The sequence below is a fragment of the Aricia agestis genome, chromosome 6 (assembly GCF_905147365.1).
Source record: "Aricia agestis chromosome 6, ilAriAges1.1, whole genome shotgun sequence".
Taxonomy (NCBI): Eukaryota; Metazoa; Arthropoda; class Insecta; order Lepidoptera; family Lycaenidae; genus Aricia; species Aricia agestis.
In genome coordinates, this window is record NC_056411.1 from 4,164,104 (window position 1) to 4,184,362 (window position 20,259).

At 35.5% G+C, this 20,259-nt stretch overlaps 1 protein-coding gene across 1 annotated transcript; it reads right to left on the minus strand.

The window, feature by feature from the left end:
* Positions 1–7,180: 7,180 nt before the first annotated feature.
* Positions 7,181–12,783, minus strand: LOC121728073. Its single transcript, XM_042116179.1, has 2 exons — positions 12,612–12,783; positions 7,181–7,365 (listed from the first exon to the last, which is right to left on the minus strand). Exons 1-2 carry the CDS (start codon positions 12,781–12,783, stop codon positions 7,181–7,183), a joined length of 357 nt encoding a protein of 118 aa, XP_041972113.1.
* Between the last annotated feature and the right edge of the window lie 7,476 nt (positions 12,784–20,259).

Here is a 20,259-nt window from a genome sequence, read left to right on the forward strand (position 1 = left end):
CCTAGCCTATATCATAGGACCTACCTATTTAGTAAGCCATCCTCAAAACGTAGAGTTAAGCCGTGATGGCGATAAGGAATAGTGTTCTGGATTATATAATATTATATAAATAAATTAAATATGAACAAATAAATTAATAAATAAATTATAAGTATCGCACGCCACTGGAAAATAGGTACCTAGTTCTCTATAGTCTCTACATTCGTACGGTATGTAGACTTATTTTATATGTGATAATGTTGAGTATCTTGCAGATAGGTTTTATTTTTCCCATTTTTAAAGAGAATAAAAATAATATGCGTTAGAGTCCCGTTATCTTCTGCAATAAGAATACAACCAAACAAGTTACAAGTGGCTATTTACATACATTATTCATGTTGTCGTGGTCGATCGAGCGCTCGTATGTGTGTCACAGCCTTTACGGGGTTCTTGGATTTGTTCCATAGATAAAAGTTATGCACGTACCTGGATCAACCTCGATACATGTGTCTTTATTTTTTAACCCATTACGAAGCTAAAAGGAAAGGGAGATTTATCGCGCGATATAGGCGCGGAAACTATTGGTACGATTTTGATAAAAAAAGTGTCGATAGTCAAAACTCAAAGTACATAGTATTGCTATAAATACTATGGTCTATTATAATGATAATGATAATATTATGGTAATGATGATGTGAATGACATAATGTTTTTAGCCTTTCATAGTTCCAGGTCATAGGAAAGACAAGCCTTGATTCAGCCAATCCGTACATAAATCCATTGATCCTAAATTACTAAGCATCCCACATATTTTAATGTAGTAGCATCACAATTATTGTCTATTGTCTACCTGAGCTATCGCATCGAAACAAAGTAGATCATGCTTGACCAATGTATAAATGATCGGAACCGAACGCGCACGCGCCAGTCTAATACAAATGAAAGCGTGAATTCCACGCGCTCTAGGCCGGACTCTATTCTCATCACTCGAACGACCCTTCGATCTTACGCCTCTAGTCCACGGACGCTGCGAACTGCGAAATATCTGCGAAACAGGAATAGAGCGAGATGCAACATAACGCACTGTCGTGTGGTGGATGAGACAGTAAATCGGTTCGCCTAGACTAGAGGCGTTAGTCTACAGTTTTTTTTAATTCTTTATTTTTGTCTACAGTTTTTTGTTAATTCTTTATTTTTAAAGGGGGTTTGATCACTTAGGGCCAGGCCACAACACTGCGTTGCGGCGTCGTATCGCAAAAGCAACATCGCACTGAAATGCGATGCGATGTCGCAACGCAAAAATTTCATATAGTATAGCACTCTAATTTACATTAGAAATTTTCACGTTGTGTTCTGCGGCGTCGTAGATTTATACGATGCGACGTCGCAACGCAGTGTTGTGGCTGGCCCTTAGTGATTAAGTCAAAGTCTACAGTTACACGGTCAGTCTGGCATCATTTCAGTCCATTAGTTTGAGACTGACGCCAGGAGGATGTTTGAAAAGTACATAATAAAAAAATTATGGGTCTGGAAATCAACCGGTTAGACGATCATTCTTTTATCATTCCTGACCAAACTAATGGATTGAACTGATGCCAGACTAACCGTGTAACCGCAGACATAGCTAGGCTCTCAATCTTACGCGTTAGATAGCGCGCGAGTTCCAAAAGTTCTCAGTATACTGATCACTGATCAGTGTTCACGACGTCAAGTACGAGTGTCCGACGTCATAACATTGTACAGGGTGAGACAAGTGTCACGTATTAGTAGTATATTATTATGTAATACTAGCTGTGCCCCGCGGTATTACCCGCGGTTTAAGTGACATTAAGTCTGTGTAATAAAAGAATATGAAAAGTACCAATAATAGGGTCAAAATGATTTATGGTAGTGATGATGATGATGATGATAAATGTAATTTGCATAGTAACATAATTATTATGCTTTCCGTTCTTAAAACAACGTCGACACTCCCAAACTTGTATCTATAAAGAGTCAGGAGTTCTCTCAGCACCTTCCGAACCATGGTATACATTGGTGCAAAATCTTACTTGTTAGTAGCAAATGCTTAGAATACTGCTAACGAAACTGAAGTCACCACATGTTTCCATATAAATTTCGAGGAGTTCCCTCGATTACTTATGGATCCCTTCATCAGGTCATCACTTTTATGAATATGGTACCAAATTCGGACAATAACCTATACACCAAAAGAAAAATTTTGAAAATCGGTTCACAAACGGCGGAGTAATCGTTGAACATAAAAAAAACAAATATAACACCTCTTCCATTTTGAAAAGTCGGTTAAAATTGTGGTCTTTGTATTATTCTGATGTATAAGCTATATTATTGTAAAGTTTAATTAAAATCTATTCAGTAGTTTTTGCTTGAAAGAGTAATAAACATACATCCATACATACATACATACAAGTACATAATATATATATATATATACATCCAAACATTCGCCTTTTAAATAATATTAGTAGGATTTGCTATAATGGCATCCCAACAAAGTCATACACCTGGCTAGAATATTTCAAAACGAATCTACAGGGAAATCATAAGGGCCTATTTCACCACTTCCTGAAAGCTATCTGACACTTATCAGGAAGTGGTGAAACAGGCCCTAAGTGTCTCCAATGCCCAGCTTCCCCTGGTATTTTGATGAGGCTCTTATTGATGGAAGCTAGTTCTCATATTAGTAAGCAATGTGCTCTCTAGATGTCGCTTATTGTTATATAGAAACTAGCTGTCCCGGCAAACGTTTCTTTGCCATATAAAGTATTTCGGCCGTATTATTTTATTGAAGGGACTAAATATGTATGTCACCATGGCAACGTCCATCGCTATCCCGTCGCACAAACAATGTTCGCCGTCAGTCTCGAGTTGTAATAATTTACTATTATTTATTCAACAAATGCACTTATCAATATAAAAAGTACCCAGTAGCCGATTCTCAGACCCACTGAATAATATGCATATAAAATTTGGTTAAAATCCGTAAAGCCGTTTCGGAGGAGTACGCGACCTAACATTGTGACACGAGAATTTTATTTATAAGATTTCAAAATATAATACCTATTTAAAAATAAAATAAAATGTTACACTGTCGGACATGCTTCCTGAGTGCTTTTTAGGGTTTCGTACCTAAAGGGTAAAAACGGGACCCTATTACTAAGACTTTGATGTCTGTCCGTCTGTCTGTCTCCAGGAGGTATCTCAAGAACGGCTATAGCTAGACATCTGTCATAGAATATGTATATCTGTTGCCGCTATAACAACAAATACCGATAAAAAAATAAAATTAATATTTAATTAATTATTAATACTAGAGATCGCCCAATGGTCGAAATTCGACCTTAGTTTCAACGACATATTTAGGACTAAGTACTACCTATATTTTGTAAAAAATATTGACTTTATCGTTTTTTTTTTCAACTCTTGTCTCTGGGACTTAGCTGATCTCAGACTGGCCGTATAAGCATTGTCTAATAGTATCTTAGATTCAATAAAAAAAACTTAAATCCATTTTCAATTTATCAACTTGTTGTCAACAGACTTCAACCATAAATAAAAGAGTAGATATAATTCATATGTATAGGCTTGTCACTCAAAAATCTGTCATTTCTCAAAAGTTACAAAGTTTTTCGTTCGCGTATTAATATTATGATTTCCCATACAACAAACGTTATTTTTTGGCCTTTTTTGCTCGATATCAATAACGGCTATCATAGCTAGGCATTTGAAATTTTTACAAAATCATTAATTATATTTGTACTTTATTAATTAATAATAAAATTAAAATAAAATAAATAGTTAAGGGGGCTCCCATACAAAAATCACATTTTTGGGCTATTTTTCTATAACGGTACGGAACCCTTCATGCGTGAGTCCGACTCGCACTTGGCCGATTTTTAAAAAAGTAATTTGTCAAGTCAGTTGTCAATAAATAAAATGAGAGACATGAAGAAGACATGAAAATTTATCTATTGTGATTTGAAGTTATTAATCCATACCAATATTATAAATGCGAAAGTGTATCTGTCTGTCCGTCTGTCCGTTACGATAGCTTTTGCCCTGGAAAAATGTACGGTTCCGGCGCGATAAACAAATTTGGCGCAACGAAGTTGCTCGAGCGTCCTCTACTATTGAATAAATCTTGGCAATTCCGAATGTATGTTTTTAACACTATATTCTATTTTTACATTTAAAGACTTTATTTCTCAAAAAGAATACTGCCGCGGCCGCACTCAGAGACATTTAATTATTATGATTAACCTTCAATTTAATGAAGATTTTGACGGAAGCTATAAATACATGGGAGAGCCATGCTTCGGCACGAATGGGCCGGCTCGACCGGATAAATACCACGTTCTCACAGAAAACCGGCGTGAAACAGCGCTTGCGCTGTGTTTTACCGAGTGAGTGAGTTTACCGGAGGCCCAAACCCCTACCCTATTCCCTTTCCTACCCTCCCCTATTCCCTTCCCTTCCCTACCATCCCCTATTACCCTATTCCCTCTTAAAAGACCGGCAACGCACATGCAGCTCTTCTGATGCTGCGAGTGTCCATGGGCGACGGAAGTTGCTTTCCATCAGGTGACCCGTTTGCTCGTTTACCCCCTTATTTCATAAAAAAAATGTAACCAAGGACAGCATTGTTAAACAAATAAAGTGCAATCAAAAAACCTCTGAAAACGGATACCATTAAAAATCGACACGACTTTAAAAATCATTCTCATCGTTTTTTTAGTTACACACGACCAGGAATTTCTTACAAATGAAATAAATTAATTATTAATTTAATATTGCCTTGTTATAAGTTTCTAAAATAACTAGACATGAGTAGGTATGTAAATAATTTTAATATACTTAGTAAAAATTTTAAACATGTATAAGATATTTATTTAAATTTAAAACAATAATTACAGATGTCGAAATTTTTCTCGTAACAAATATAATTTTGACTTATAATATTATGTAATGACTAATGTTAAAAAAGGGGAACATTATAAACGCAAAGGTCGGATACAGAGGGCGCTACTAGTACATACAGTTAATAATCCGACCAAAATCATACATGTTGCGCACGTTATAAATTACAATATTATGAGGATATTGAAAGAAGCGTCGCCAAACGTCGAACAATATGTTTGTTTACTGTATGCGCTGGGGCTGCCGTCTAGCTTGAAAACATTGCAGTATAACATATCCTACTACGAATATCCTATCACTTTCAAAGCCTTTCACTTCACACTTAAAATACTTGTGTTCACGATCTTTGTTGCCAATTTCCTTAGAAACTGCATCACATATTGTGTTAGTAAAATAAGATTTTGCTTAATTTTTTTGCCTGTATGAAATCGATTTAAATATTTTATGAAAATTATGGGTCTGTAGTGATGAGATGAGCCACAAACCCATCAGTACCATTTTTACGACTTGGATTATACACGTGCCAAAAAATAAAGGAACCCCACAAGCTATGTAGAGGGCTCTTAAGCACTGATAAGACGAAGTACCATTGAAAAGACAAGCAGTAACTTCAAAGGCCAATTTTATTATTGTACCTTTGTTCTTTTGGTTTTTACTTTTTCATAATGAAAATATATTACCAAAGATGTATATTATATATTACCATGGTAGCTATAGGGTTACATATACCTTACATAATATTATGTAGTGTTTGTTACGATAGACTTGATGAAATCAAGGAGGGAAATGGGGCAATATTGTGAAGTGATAAAAATATGAACGCCTGGTGCACCAGGCGCTCATATTTTTCTTTTTACTTTCAAATATTTTCCCCCGTTTTTTCCCCCACATTCTCCTATTAGTCTTAGCGTGATAAAATATAGCCTATAGCCTTCCTCAATAAATGGGCTATCTAACACTGAAATAATTTTTCAAATTGGACCAGTAGTTCCTGAGATTAGCGCGTTCAAGTTAGCCCTTTCAAATAATTTTCCCCGTTTTTTCTACATTTTCCTCTACTACTTCGCTCCTATTAGTCTTAGCGTGATAAAATATAGCCTTCCTCGATAAATGGGCTATCTAACACTGAAAGAATCATCAAAATCCGTTGCGTAGTTTTAAAGATTAAAGGGAACAAATGCGACATGAGGGAAAAATGATTTGTTTTATAATATGTATAGACGAAAGTGCTACGAAGTTCACCTAGTTCATCTAGTTTAGAATAAAATAAATTAAAAATAGTATGCAGAGATGTGAGCAAGTATTCTCAGTAAAGGAAACCGCACCAAAGCTAACTTAGTTGCTCACTTATAAAGGTGTTACGTTTCTATTTCAGGTTTAAACATATTTGCCTGTATTATTATGTTATTAAATGAAAATTCTCAGCATGTTTGCTTTTAAGCATGTAACTTAAATAATTCAAAGTATATAAGTTTACGATTTCAAATGAAGTACTTAAGTTACCAATAAAATGTGACTTGATGAGCGCTGGATTACTAGAATAACGTAAACGGGCACAGAAATGCACTGAAATACAATGTGAACCGGCCATGAGATAAAAATCACTGAAAAATTCAGAAATCTAGCGATAGCGGTTCTTGGGATACATACTGGCGACAAACAAACAGACGGACAGACATTGAAGTCTTGGTAATAGGGTTTTTACTCTTTGGGCACGGAACCCTAAACAGGTAGACTCAATCATTTTTATGTCAAGTATAACTACTTCGAATAGTTAAAATTATGTCTATTGTGGTTAAACGTACCATCAGAGAATAATTCATAATATTATGCAGTTGATGGCCTACGTTATTTGGTAAGGCTATGTCAAAACTATGTTAGCCGTGTTGTTTTGACTTGACATAGGCCATAGCCCAACCAAATTATATAGGAAGTTAATTCATAGCCAGATAATAACAAAATATAATAAAATTAATGTTTATTACCTACTGGATGACGCCTGCAACTCCGTTGCGCCAAAATTCGTTTACCGTACAGTACATATTTCCAGTATAAAAGTATCCTATGTTCTTTCATCGGCGTGAAGAGGTAACAGACAGACTCACAAACTTTCGCATTTATAATATTAGTATCGATTATTCAGCTGTTATTACCTGTGTTACCTGAACAAACGCTTATGAAAAAAAAAAATACTATTCAAATCAAATATGCCATTAGTTCAATAATTTATTATTTACATGTTTTCTACTACTATAACAATGAATTAGAAGTTCTTCAATTTCTTCAGCAGGGCATCGAAGTGGGTACCAGTGGGGTCATATTTGTTCTTGAAAGCGATGTAGCCGTCGGGGTAGGTGTCGAAAAGGCCCTGTAGGAGCACCCTGAGGGTGTGGGTCTCGAGCTTGTTGCATTCTTTGCAGCCATCGGTCACCGCTTCGAGGGCGTGGTCTGTGAAGAAAAGCGTTTTGAAAGTGTAAAGAGAAGTAGATAATATGTATTATGCTGGCTAATATCACGAGCCGCGCCGCGCCGATTGGCGCCGAGACGATTTGTAGTAGACATGTATTAGGCTGGCTTCTCACGGCGCGTAATATCACGAGCCGCGTTGCGCCGAGCCGATTTGTAGAGTGAGCGACAGCAGGCGAGTCCGCGCTAACCGTTCTCACGGCGCGTAATACAGGATGCAATTAAACCTTCCTGCCAAATTTTATCCAAGGATTAGGTATCATTAGAAGAGGTCCATTTAACAAAAAAAAATTGGGAGCTATTTTTTTTTTTTAAATAAATAAAAATTGTTTTATTTCTGAATAAATTTGAATCAAATATTTTCAGAATGTTGAACTACATGTTGCCTACCACCGGTTCGGGAACTAACCCGGCGAGAAGAACCGGCGTAAGAAACTCGCACGGGGCCACTTTTTAGTAAAAAAGTGGAAAATTTGTCTTTTAAAAAAATAAATTTTTCAATGTAAATAACTTAATCTATACAATATGAATACACAATTGTAAGTCACATATAATAAATGTAGAAGCAGCCTTGCAAGCAGCCATCCTACTCCCAAGATGTGCTATCGTTTAGGAAATCTTTGACCGTATAGTAGGCTTTGGCACACAAACGTTCTTTAATTACTTTTTTAAATTTATTAATTGATAGATTTTGAACGTTTTCCGGGATTTTATTGTAAAGGCGTATACATTGACCTTTAAAAGATTTACTTATTTTGCTAAGTCTGATCACTGGTATTTCCAGCTTGTGCCTATTTCTAGTGTTTCTACCGTGACTATCACTTTTAGTTTTAAATTTAGTTAAATTCTTTCTAACATACAATACATTATCCAAAATGTATTGAGAAGCAACAGTTAGAATACCAATTTCTTTAAACTTTTCTCTCAGAGATTCAAAAGCTGACATTTTATAAATTGAGCGTATAGCTCGCTTCTGCAGCACAAAAATTGTATTGATGCCGGCAGCGTTTCCCCATAAAAGGATACCATAAGACATTCTACTGTGAAAATAACTAAAATAAACTAGTCTTGCCGTGTCTTCATCAGAAATTTCCCTAATTTTTCTGACTGCATATGCTGCAGAACTGAGCTTACCTGCAAGATTAGCAATATGAGGACCCCACTGTAATTTACTATCTAATGTAATGCCTAAGAATACAGTGGAGTCCACCAAATTCATTTTCTCATCATTTAATAGTAAATTGGTTTGAACTTGCCTAACATTGGGCAAAGTAAATTTTAAACATTTGGTTTTCTTAGAGTTTAAAAGTAAGTTATTAACATTAAACCAATGTACTATTTTTGAGAGAGCACTATTTACCTCGTCGTAATTTGACTGCCGTCGCTTCACTTTAAAAATAAGTGAAGTGTCATCAGCAAAAAGTACTATCTCATTATCCTTAACTAGATAAGGTAAGTCATTAATGTAGATGAGAAAAAGAAATGGTCCTAAAATGGATCCCTGTGGTACACCTAATTCTATTTTGGTCCCATTGGATCTTTTACTATTAACTTCAACCCTTTGAGTCCTATTTTTGAGGTAAGAAGTCAAAAGGCTGAGTGCTGAGTCCCTTATGCCATAGTGGTGCAATTTTTTGACTAAAGTAGCATGCTCGACACAGTCAAATGCCTTAGAGAGGTCACAAAAAATACCTAAGGCATCCTGTGACTCCTCCCAAGCTTCAAATATGCTACAAAGAAGACCTATACCAGCATCCGTTGTGGAACGACCCTTAGTAAAACCGTATTGGTTATTGTGTAATAAATTATTTAAATTAAAATGTAACAGTAATTGCTGTAAAATTATTTTTTCAAATATTTTACTAAGAGTCGGTAAAATCGAAATAGGCCGGTAATTAGTCGGATCTGATTTAATTCCCGCTTTAAATAAAGGTACGACCTTACTGTGCTTCATTAAGTCAGGAAAAACACCACTCTTAATGCAGTCATTGAAAATTATTGCCAGATGAGGAGCTATGATGTCAATTATCGATTTAATAATTTTTGTAGACATGCCCCAGAGATCAGTAGTATTTTTAATATTCAACAATTTAAAGGTATCAATAATATCTCTAGGGCTAATTTCCCTAAACTTGAAATTGACATCACATTCCTTTACATTGTCTCTGAGTAGCTTTTCAGCAGCTTCTGGTGAGGAATTTAGATTTTTTGTAGTTGAGACCGGAATGTCAGCAAAAAACTTTTCAAAAACCGTCGCAACTTCGAGATTATTTGTAATCTTTTTATTTTCAAAGTATAATTCAAAATCAGTGTTACGACAGGTGACGTTTCCAGTCTCACCAGATATAACCTTCCATGTAGTTTTGATTTTATTTTTAGAATTTTTAATTTTATTTTTGATATATAGAGCCTTAGCAGCTTTACAAACTTTTCTGAAGGTTTTAGAATAATTTTTAACATATGCTTTAAATGATTCACTACTGTTGCTACACCTCTCATCATATAATTCATATAATCTTTGCCTACTTATTTTAATTCCTTTAGTTGCCCATTCAATAAATCTGGTTTTTTTATTATCGTTTCTAACTGTTTTAGAAGTAAATACTGTATTAAATTGTGTTCTTATTACCTTAAACAAATTATTAAAAGCTTCATCTGAGCTATTTGATCTACCCAATGACTGAATATTTGAATTTAATTTACTTCTAAATTGCTCAATACGTTTTGTAGTCACAGGAACAAACACAAGATTATCCTTTACGTTATTATCGCAATTGACATTAAATGATGCTAACTGTCCACAGTGATCAGAGCTTAACTTATTAATTATTTCTTTTTTATCGGGAATGAGATTTGTAAATATGTTATCAATACAAGTAGCTGTGGTCTCACAGACTCTTGTAGGTTCATGAAACAAATTGCAAAGGTTATATGATTTAAATAAAGATGTAAATCTAACAGTTGTGGAATTCAAATCCAATAAATTAATATTAAAGTCTCCACATATAATAACCCTTTTGTTAGATGCACATATTTTTGACAGTATTTGTTCCATAGTTTGTTCAAAGGTATCAAATAACCCTGAAGGAGGCCTGTATACACCCACAATAATAAGATGACTTAGCTCTATGCAAGCTACTTCAATTGTTCGTTCAATAGAGAGACTCACAATATCTTTACGTTCCTTAAATTTTAAATTATTTCTAATTAATATTAAAGAGCCGCCTCTAATGGCATTTTCTCTACTGAACGAACTAGCTATCTGGTGGTTATTGAAATTGAAAGTGAGTTCATATTGAGCTGGCGCGGCGCGGCTTGTGACATTGCGCCGCGCCGTGAGAAATCAGCATTATACATGACATCGACATGTATTATAATTTAAATCTTGATTGTCCTTTACTGATCCGATTTTGATGATTGAGATGGCACATTATGAGGTGTACTTTTGCTTTACAATATAGAAGTATCTAAGATAGACATATAGATATACAGGGTGCAATTAAACCTACTTTGAAAAATGCAGCGCTGCTACTTTCACAGTGAACTCCCCTACAAGGAACACTTACAGTACACGTACTTTTGTTACACCATGTAGAGTTAAGCACTTTTAGAAGCGCTACATAAGTAAATCATTGTGTTAGTCACCCCAAAGTTCGAGAACGGCTAAACAGATTTGGCTAATTTTAGCGGCGACGTGTAGTGTCCATTAATCGTGGTGTTCTTTTTAGGAAAACTTTCGGAAGCTATTTCTCAAAATGTTAATACTGAGTGATTAATGATTATAAAAGAAAAGATAGGTACGTGTATTTTAAATTTTTGTTTTTAACAAGGATCAATATATCGAGGCCGGAAGGTTTAATAATTGTACCCTGTATATCTTGTGTATTTTCTTGGGTATAGTTTTCAGCTTTTGATATTATCTGAAGCTGAAAACTATAACAATTATTGTAAACCGGTAGCACAAAATTTGGTTAGAATGGGTACACAAAAATATGTGGTTACTTGTGTAACAATGAGTAGGTAACACTATTTAAAACTGTCACTGCATGCCTATTTTCACCTTACTTCTACGCATTTCAAAACTACCTTCGTTAACATTTGGGCCAATAGGGCAAATTTTAAAACTGAGACAAGAGACGCGTAATTTTTTGAGTTTTTAACTTGTGATTTCTGAAGCGCAATTTGCTCCCATTCAGTTCCATATAAAGCATATTTTAGGTCGTGTCACAGTGAAGCATAAAATGTAGGTTGTACATTTTTGTGCATAAAATTATTACGCATACAAATGTAGTATGCACGGCTAAGTGATGATTTACAATTATACAGCATGCAGTTGCGGCGCCTGACACTATATGCTGAGCTCTTATTCCTCCGTGCTCATTTTGGCCTTTTAACTTTTTAGAATAAAATTAAAAAAATTGAAATGTCAATTATGACATCGACCTTGTTTTAAAAAGTTCGGACGTCAAAATGAAGACCACTACCACAGATTAACCTTCTTGACCACTACTTTCGGTTGCGGCCGCCATTAAATTTTTATAAAAACTCCCATGCTTGTAATTCTTTCAAAGACGAACGTATTTGAAAGTTGTACGTACTTGAGGTACAGAAGAAATATGTACTTAAGTTTTTCTCTGCATTTATGTGGACTATATCATAAGGGGAACTAAGTTTTTCTCTGTATTTATGTGGACAATTATATCTTACTAGCTATTGCTAATTAGTAATTAGGTATCAAAGTATCAGCCCGATCGGTTTAAAATTGACAAAGTTTCTTACAAACTTTCATCCCCCACTTTCATACCCTCTTGGGGGTAGAATTGATCAAAACCCTTTCTTAGCGCATGCCTACGTCATAACATCTACCTGCATGCCCAGCTCGATCCGTCCAGTGGTTTGGGCTGTGCGTTGTTATATTACTATGTCAGACCCCTTTGAGTTATACAGTGTGTAACAAAACTAAGTGAGAGTGTAGGTATATGTGTCTCTTGTATAGAGTTCACTGTGAAAGTAGCAGCGCTGAAACACCAATTTTTTTTTCACTTTTGTATGGGCAAGCGCCCTAGCGTCACGAGTCACGACTCACGAGTTTCCCCTTACAAAAGTGAAAAAAAATAATTCTGCGCTGCTATTTTCACAGTGAACTCTCTAAAAGGAACACGTACACACCCTAAAGTATTATCACTTAGTTTTGTTACACCCTGTATATAATTAGATGGTGAACTTACTTCTATACTTCGCCATGGTGGGTGTGCAGGGCTCCACATCCAGGAAGCAGTTCATATTCTTCTTTAGAGCTACCGGGTCTTTGACCATGGCCTCAAAGTCGAAATTGTCATCAACGTCCTTGTAGGCCAGGACCACGGCGACTACGAACGGTAATAACAGGAAGGCCTTCATGATGGATGGATCTGTACGGGTTGAGCGTCAAAATCATGGTTTTAGTGACAGTACTATTATTGTAGCATCAAAAATATTCTATCAGAGAAATTAATCCATAGTCAGATGGTAGACCTACTTAATTTCGTCAGGTTACCTCAAGCCCAAAAGATAGATCTTTAAGGGTTGATCGTCAAAATCATGGTTTTAGTGACAGCAATATTATTATTTTAGCATTAAAAATATTAAGAGGAGTCCACACCGCCCTTTTTTCCATACAAACGTTGTCCCCTGTTTCCTCCCTGGATAATGCTAGTAGAGTAATATTTTTTTTCTGAATATCTACGGCCACTAATACAATGTCCCTATGTTTTCCTTTTTTTCATAATTTAATTATTAAATAAGATATGAACGTTCAAAAACCAAAAAAAAAATGGCCAGATTTTCCGCTGTGTTCAAACATCCAGAAAACAGATTTGGCTAGATTTTACAAAAAAAAAAAAACATAGGAACACAACTAAAGCCTTTCTTTAATCTTTAATGAAAAAAATACTTAAATCAGTTAAGTTTGGGAGAAGGAATCAGGGGGACAGCGCATCGTTGATTTTCTGAAGTTGTCTCTATCGCGTTCTGCGGTATAGGCTTGAGGTAAGGGAGACAGCTATAGGTATTAGACGTACTTTTTTTCATTTCTCTAGCCCCTGGTGTATACTCTTAAGAACATGTACCATCGAAGTCATTGATTCATAGTCAGATGGCAGACCTACCTATATAATTTCGTAATGTTTTTTTAATACAATAAGGGGGCCAACGAGCAAACGGGTCACCTGATGGAAAGCAACTACCGTCGCCCATGGACACTTGCAACATAAGAAGAGCTGCAAGTGCGTTGCCGGCCTTTTAAATACGCTCTCTTCTTGAAATTTCACAGGTCGTATTGGTCCGGAATACTGATGGTGACAATTAGTTCCAGAGTTCTCAAGCCCAAACGATAGATTGCAGCTAACATTAAATTGCCGTAACCCGACCAAATAACGTAGTATATGATCTACATATTTTGATCGCGTTTAGTCAAACCCAGCTGACAGAAGACGACTGACATTAATAGCGTTTTCGGCATCTAACCCTGCCCCGAGGGCAGGCAGGGCGGGCCGAATGGATACGAAAATAGCCGAAGTTTCAATTAAGAATATTGTTACGTGCTAGGGTTCGAGGATCTGGAGAGAAAGACCTGGTGACTCTCTCTTGAAGACTTTATTAACACTAGGTCACACAAGCACACACTAGGTCCAACAACTTAGCACTAAGTCCAAACACTAATCACTAGGTCCAATCACTAAGCACTATCACTGTCCTAGATCGTAGCCAAGTCGCAGGTTTCACTGGTTCACTCACTATTGATCACTTGCTGTCACTCCGAAATCGCCTTGATGATAGCTCGAAACGAACTGACTGGCCGGGCCTGCCTGCGGCTCTTTTATATGGCGAGACGAATTCCAGAAATTTCCCGATTCACGTAAACAAGTAAACAACCGTGGGAACTTTCTAGGAGGCTCGGGCATGTACCACAATAAAACTGCCGTCCTTACGATAAGTGCAGTAAGTTGAATTTAATTTAGACCTTATGGACTCAGTCATAAGGTCTAAATTAAAACACGTAAACACGCTAACAAATAAACGGTAAACACGTAAACAAACATTGGACCTTTCTAAAAGGTTCGAGTATGTACTTGCGCACCTGATGCCATCTAGTATTGAGTAGGGGATTTATGTTGCCTGTGCTCTCTCGGTAAGCTTCGCTGGTTTGTCGCTAGATAGACCACGTGTCCGTATACCATATACCGTAACAATATAAACTACGCATTGCACTAGTACTAAGTCCACGTGCTTCGTAGATCATCGGTTTTGTTCGGTTATTTCCATATCCATTCATCCTGCCCTGCCTGCCCTGCCCCGGGCCAGTTCCAGATGCCGAAAACCAAACCAAGAAAGGAGATATCTCCCTATAAATAGGATAGGAAGTTGCCGATCGATGCCTACTCTTAGATATCTCTCGTATATCAGATTTTGTACTTTCCTTTCTGGAATTTCTGAAATTCTCAGATTATACCATCGAAGAAATTGATTTATAGACAGTTGACGGATCAAATCACCTGAACTTATAGCGTTCTCAGCATCTGGAACTGGCCCGGGGCAGAGCAGGCAGGGCCGGCCGAATGGATACGGAAATAGCCGAACAAAACTGATGATCTACGAAGCACGTGGACTTAGTACTAGTGCAATGCGTAGTTTATATTCTTAATTGAAACTTCGGCTATTTTCGTATTCGTTCGGCCCGCCCTGCCTGCCCTCGGGGCAGTGTTAGATGCCGAAAACGCTATTAATGTAAGTCGTCATCTGTCAGCTGGGTTTGAGAAAACGCGACCAAAATAAGTAGATCCGCCATCTGCCTATGAATCTACTTCTCTGATAGTACAAAGCTGTTCTTGGTGGTAAGCGTGGTACACGTGGGAGAGCCATGCTTCGGCACGAATGGGCCGGCTCGACCGGAGAAATACCACGTTCTCACAGAAAACCGGCGTGAAACAGCGCTTGCGCTGTGTTTCGCCGAGTGAGTGGGTTTACCGGAGGCCCAATCCCCTACCCTATTCCCTTCCCTACCCTACCCTATTCCCTTCCCTTCCCCACCCTCCCCTATTACCCTATTCCCTCTTAAAAGGCCGGCAACGCACCTGTAGCTCTTCTGATGCTGCGAGTGTCCACGAGCGACGGAAGTTGCTTTACATCAGGTGACCCGTTTGCTCGTTTGCCCCCTTGTTTCATAAAAAAAAGCTGACTACCTGAGGCCTAGACTTGCTTGCGATTTACTGATTTATAATTAAGTACTAGTTCTAAGTTTGCTATATTTTTTTTATTTACTACAAAATCATACATCTAATTACAATTTTATACTTAGATATGCCTAAAAACTCTTGTCGAGTTTGTCTATATGGGTTGTCTAATGTCTATACGATAGGTAAGGCTTTTGTAAGTTGTAATTATTATTATTTCAATATTCTGAAAGCTTAAAATATCTTAAGAATTTTACTCAATACTGTACTGCATCGTTATTATTTTAAAGAAAAAAGCCTCCAGAGACGGTCGTAAGCTGTACATAATTAATTTTTAAGCGCCAATAACCACGACAACACAAGAGAATTTATCTTCAAACGACGTCAAAAAGAAAGACAAATTAATTAAAACAAAATGTACATACGTGTAAAATGGTTAGCTTGACTGGATGTCTTGAACAGTATTATATTCTAACAGTAAAACCGAAATCTTATATTATATATAATAAGTATATGTATTATTAATTATACAATTAAAATTCCCGAATTCGAAAAAAAATGTTAATTAATAAAAGGACTTGAAGTATTTTGTTACTGTCAGTTTTGTAAGCAATTCTATTATTTTGATGTTTATACAGGGTGAGTGTAACATTGAACTCTTATTTTGACTTGAGAATATATTATTTTGTATTGTTGAGTAAATAAATGCTTTGTAATAAGTTAGTGAGTTTTTGCTAAGTACATAATATAAGTATACTAGCGACCCGCCCCAGCTTCGCATGGGTATAAAATATATTATAATATGTAGCCTGTCATTCACTGAAAAAATGATTAAAATTTAAAATCAATTGGGTGGTTTGGATTTATAATATTCATTACTACTCGTGGCCTGTATTTAGCCGCTACCGCCGCAAAAGCTACATCCCGCAATTTTTAAATCTGTAATGTCTTCGAAAATATTCATTTAAATCATATTATGCTGTAAAGGGCCATATAGATCTATATTCAATCAACAACGTATGTTAGAGTATTTAATTGAATAAGGATTAATGCCGTAATTGGTTAAAATCGCTTCGAAAATTAGCCATTATTTGTAGTAAAAAGTAAATGACAAAAAAATGTTATTGTGGGATATGAGAGATAAGTTAGATGAGAGTAAGAGATAGACATAATTATATCACATATACCATCGCGAAGTTTTCTGTTGACCTTTTCATTGTGTACAATTTACTTGGTACATTATTTTGATAAATCTCGTAGGGTTTAACATGCGTTTGCAATGTAAGCGGAAAAAATGTAATTATTTACGACATCAGATTGGAAACCTCAAAAATAACAGTATTTTTCCACTATCTAATGATTGTTATTATACTTATAAACCTTCCTCTTTAATCACTCATCTATTAAAGAAAACCGCATCAAAATCCGTTGCGTAGTTTTAAAGATTAAAGGGAACAAAGGGACATGTCACATGAGGGAAGAAAAAGCGACATTGTTTTATACTATGTAGTTTATGTGTTCGATCACAGAATATACTATGTATTTTCTGTGATCGAAAAAATATTTTATGACCAGCCTAATGCTAATTAACTTCTCTGTTAAGTGATGTTCAACCGAAAAATGTTTTTGGCCGTAGCTAAAGCAGAAGCTGATTAAGTTATAAGTTATGACATTACTCAATACAATCCTCGGCTAAGTCGAAATTTGAAACTATAATATTATTTACATAATATTATAGTTTGATATGATTTAATTATATTAAAAATTGGATGAAAGTAAAGGTTTAATTTTAATGTTTTTTAAACAAAAAAAAAATATATTGACTGTAAAATATGGAAATATATTCAAAATTAAAATTCGAAATAAAATATACAACTTGGCTAGGAAACAGACCAAGTTCATCGGTTTTTTTCAGTATATATAAGCCTCAAGGGCTTATATATACTGAAAAAAACCGATAACCTTTGGCTAAGCCGTGATTTCAGATACAAGCCGAAGTTTTGCAAAAAAAAAAACAAAATAAGGCAAAGCCGAAGCCGAAGCTTGGGTTAAACACTAGTCACTAAGTACTTTTATTTTCGTGAAAATGTTTTACGACTTACGGAATTACGTTTCTAGGTATTGGGCGTGAAACTCATAAAGTATTCGTTTGTCTTTTGTTTTGATGGCGTAGTTCTTTTAGAAGCAATGGATTGAATTAAAATTACTGCTTTTATTTGCAATTTACATTTTTTTAACATGATTAAGAAATTATATTATTCTTTACAAAAATAATATTAATTAAAGGCTGTCAACAACTAAAATATGACTTTCAAGAATTTCGTCTAATCATCGTCCCATAATCCTCAAATAATATTTTAATAAACTAAAATCTGAACACGATTAACTCATAATAATTTAATTTTATGAAAATTTCTCAAACATTTAGAAAAATTAATGCTCGAAAAATCATAGTAAGTATAGGTATTTTCAATATTATTTGCGAGTTTCAAAGAGCATCCTGTATAAAATATGTATGTAATATTTAGTAATTCAGCGCAATGATGGTTTAAATAATTTGTTATATTTAGCTCAACAAATTACTTACTATACGGATTCTTGTAATTCAAATTTCAAGGTGTTACCACGATTTTACAAGACTTTAGTAGCCTATAGTTCAAACTATGAGGCAAGTCACAAAATTTCATATGATATGAAAAAAATGTATCATAATATTATGACTAGCTTCGTAGCTTAGGACCACAGATTTTGTAGCATTATTAATATTATAGTAACCATGTTTTAGCACGAATTGGCCAGTTTCACAAATACCCGCGAGAAAATTGCCAGGTTTGGTTTGTTACCAGCGAAACCTTTTAGATAAAACCTTAGAAACCGAGCTTAATTAGTAATGTCGCCTGCAGACCTTGTTTCGTTCTTATAATCGGTTTTCGATAGTAGATCATATTTTGTTATATGGTAAATAATAGTAAAAAAAAACTAAAAAAAACATGGCACTTACGATTTATTTTCATCTTTTATTAGAATTATTCGAATTAATTTTTTTTTCTATTTTTTTTCAAAATATTGCATTGTCATCAATCAAGTGACTCTACTTCAACTCCCAAGCGGCCACATGCGGCCGCGATAACAATAGAATAGCAATTGTGTCAGGTTTTTCCACGATCGAGGGGCAAAGTTTTGAATTAATTAGACTACTGGAGATAGATAAAATCGTGCTCAAAGATTCCGTAACATACATACAGCCCAAGCTCATGCGTTATAAAAATACTATTTCTACTTTTCATTGTCTCAAGAAGTTTGACTCGTTCAGACAATGAATTAATGAATGATTCATTCATTGTCTCAACGAGTCAAGCTCGTCAAAACCTTCATTTGTTGAAATAGCGCAAAATATTATTGTTTTAATTGAGTTGAAATTTGCCAATAATATTCCGGTAATATTCGGTCAGGCTAAATAATTATGGTCAACAATTCTTATGTCCTTTCCCGGGATTCAGAATATCTCCATACGTAAAAATTTATTCAGCGGATGATACATACAAGTTAGGTTAGTATAGGCACAGTATAGCAATATGACCTAATATTGCTATACTGTGGTATAGGCCACAGTATAGCAATATGAGTATAGGCACAGTATAGCAATGTGACATATCTAATATTGCTATACTGTGGTATAGGTTACAGGCAAACAAATAGACACTCATTTATAAGAAATATGTAGACTAAAAAGATATAAATTGACGTAAATTTACGTAATGCAGTATTCTACTCTAACTTTTGCACTTTCATTGCACCTGGTTGCTTGAATGGCAATTGAAAACATTTATATAATATTTATTAAGTACATTGAAAACTGAAACGCGCAATTACAAGAATCAGCAAAATAAAAAAAGTCAAACATCAATGGAACACAAAACAGAAAGTGGTCCAATTAGCTCCTTTGAGCGGCGCGATCGTCAGCAATTAATTAATTTCTGTGGTACTCCTCCGTAGGAATAAAAAAGTAAAGTGTAAAATATACTTAATTATTTTCGAAAAAAGAACACTTTAGGTCGTATTTGTTGGTGGCCCATTTTGCGGTCTGATACGTTATGGAATAGGCAAGGGTGTCGCCAGCAGATGGCGCAGGGGGGGGCAAGTTGACTTTGGCTAAGGTTCAGAAACCTACCCCAATTTTTTGGTGCTCACATGGGTTGAGCAAGGATTTTTTGGGTCAGAAAAACCTCCTCGTACCACTTCCACCCCCGGAAACCCCCCACCCCCATTTAGGAGAAATTTACATTTGAAATTTTCGTAATCTTGTTCGATAAGGTCATCTGTTTTCTTTGAATTACCCATGGCATAACACAATTGGTCAACTTTTATAACACAGAATAATTAATCAAAAATACCTCTATAAAAACAGGGATTCTAATTTTGCCAACAGAGGAGAGTGATTTAAGCTTCCAAAATTTGTACATAGATTAGTTCAAGCATACACTATAATTTGCTCATAGCTTATATGAAATATATTTATGGTTTTTAAATTACGCGACAAAAACCATTTTATCGCTTACGCCCTTTCCATAACCAATTCTTGTTTTCTATAAGAGCCCGGCCTCTCATAGAAAACAAGCGATCTAAAACATATCCAAAACGATTTTTTACTTTTACGCGGCATCAC

What these genes read in the sequence shown, in the direction of transcription:
- LOC121728073 (XM_042116179.1), bottom strand. Translation starts at nt 12,783, where the DNA reads ATGAAGGCCTTCCTGTTATTACCGTTCGTAGTCGCCGTGGTCCTGGCC. An exon ending in CACCATGGCGAAGTATAGAA is followed by an intron (nt 7,366 to 12,611) that starts GTAAGTTCACCA and finishes TTTTCTTCACAG; the next exon opens with ACCACGCCCTCGAAGCGGTG.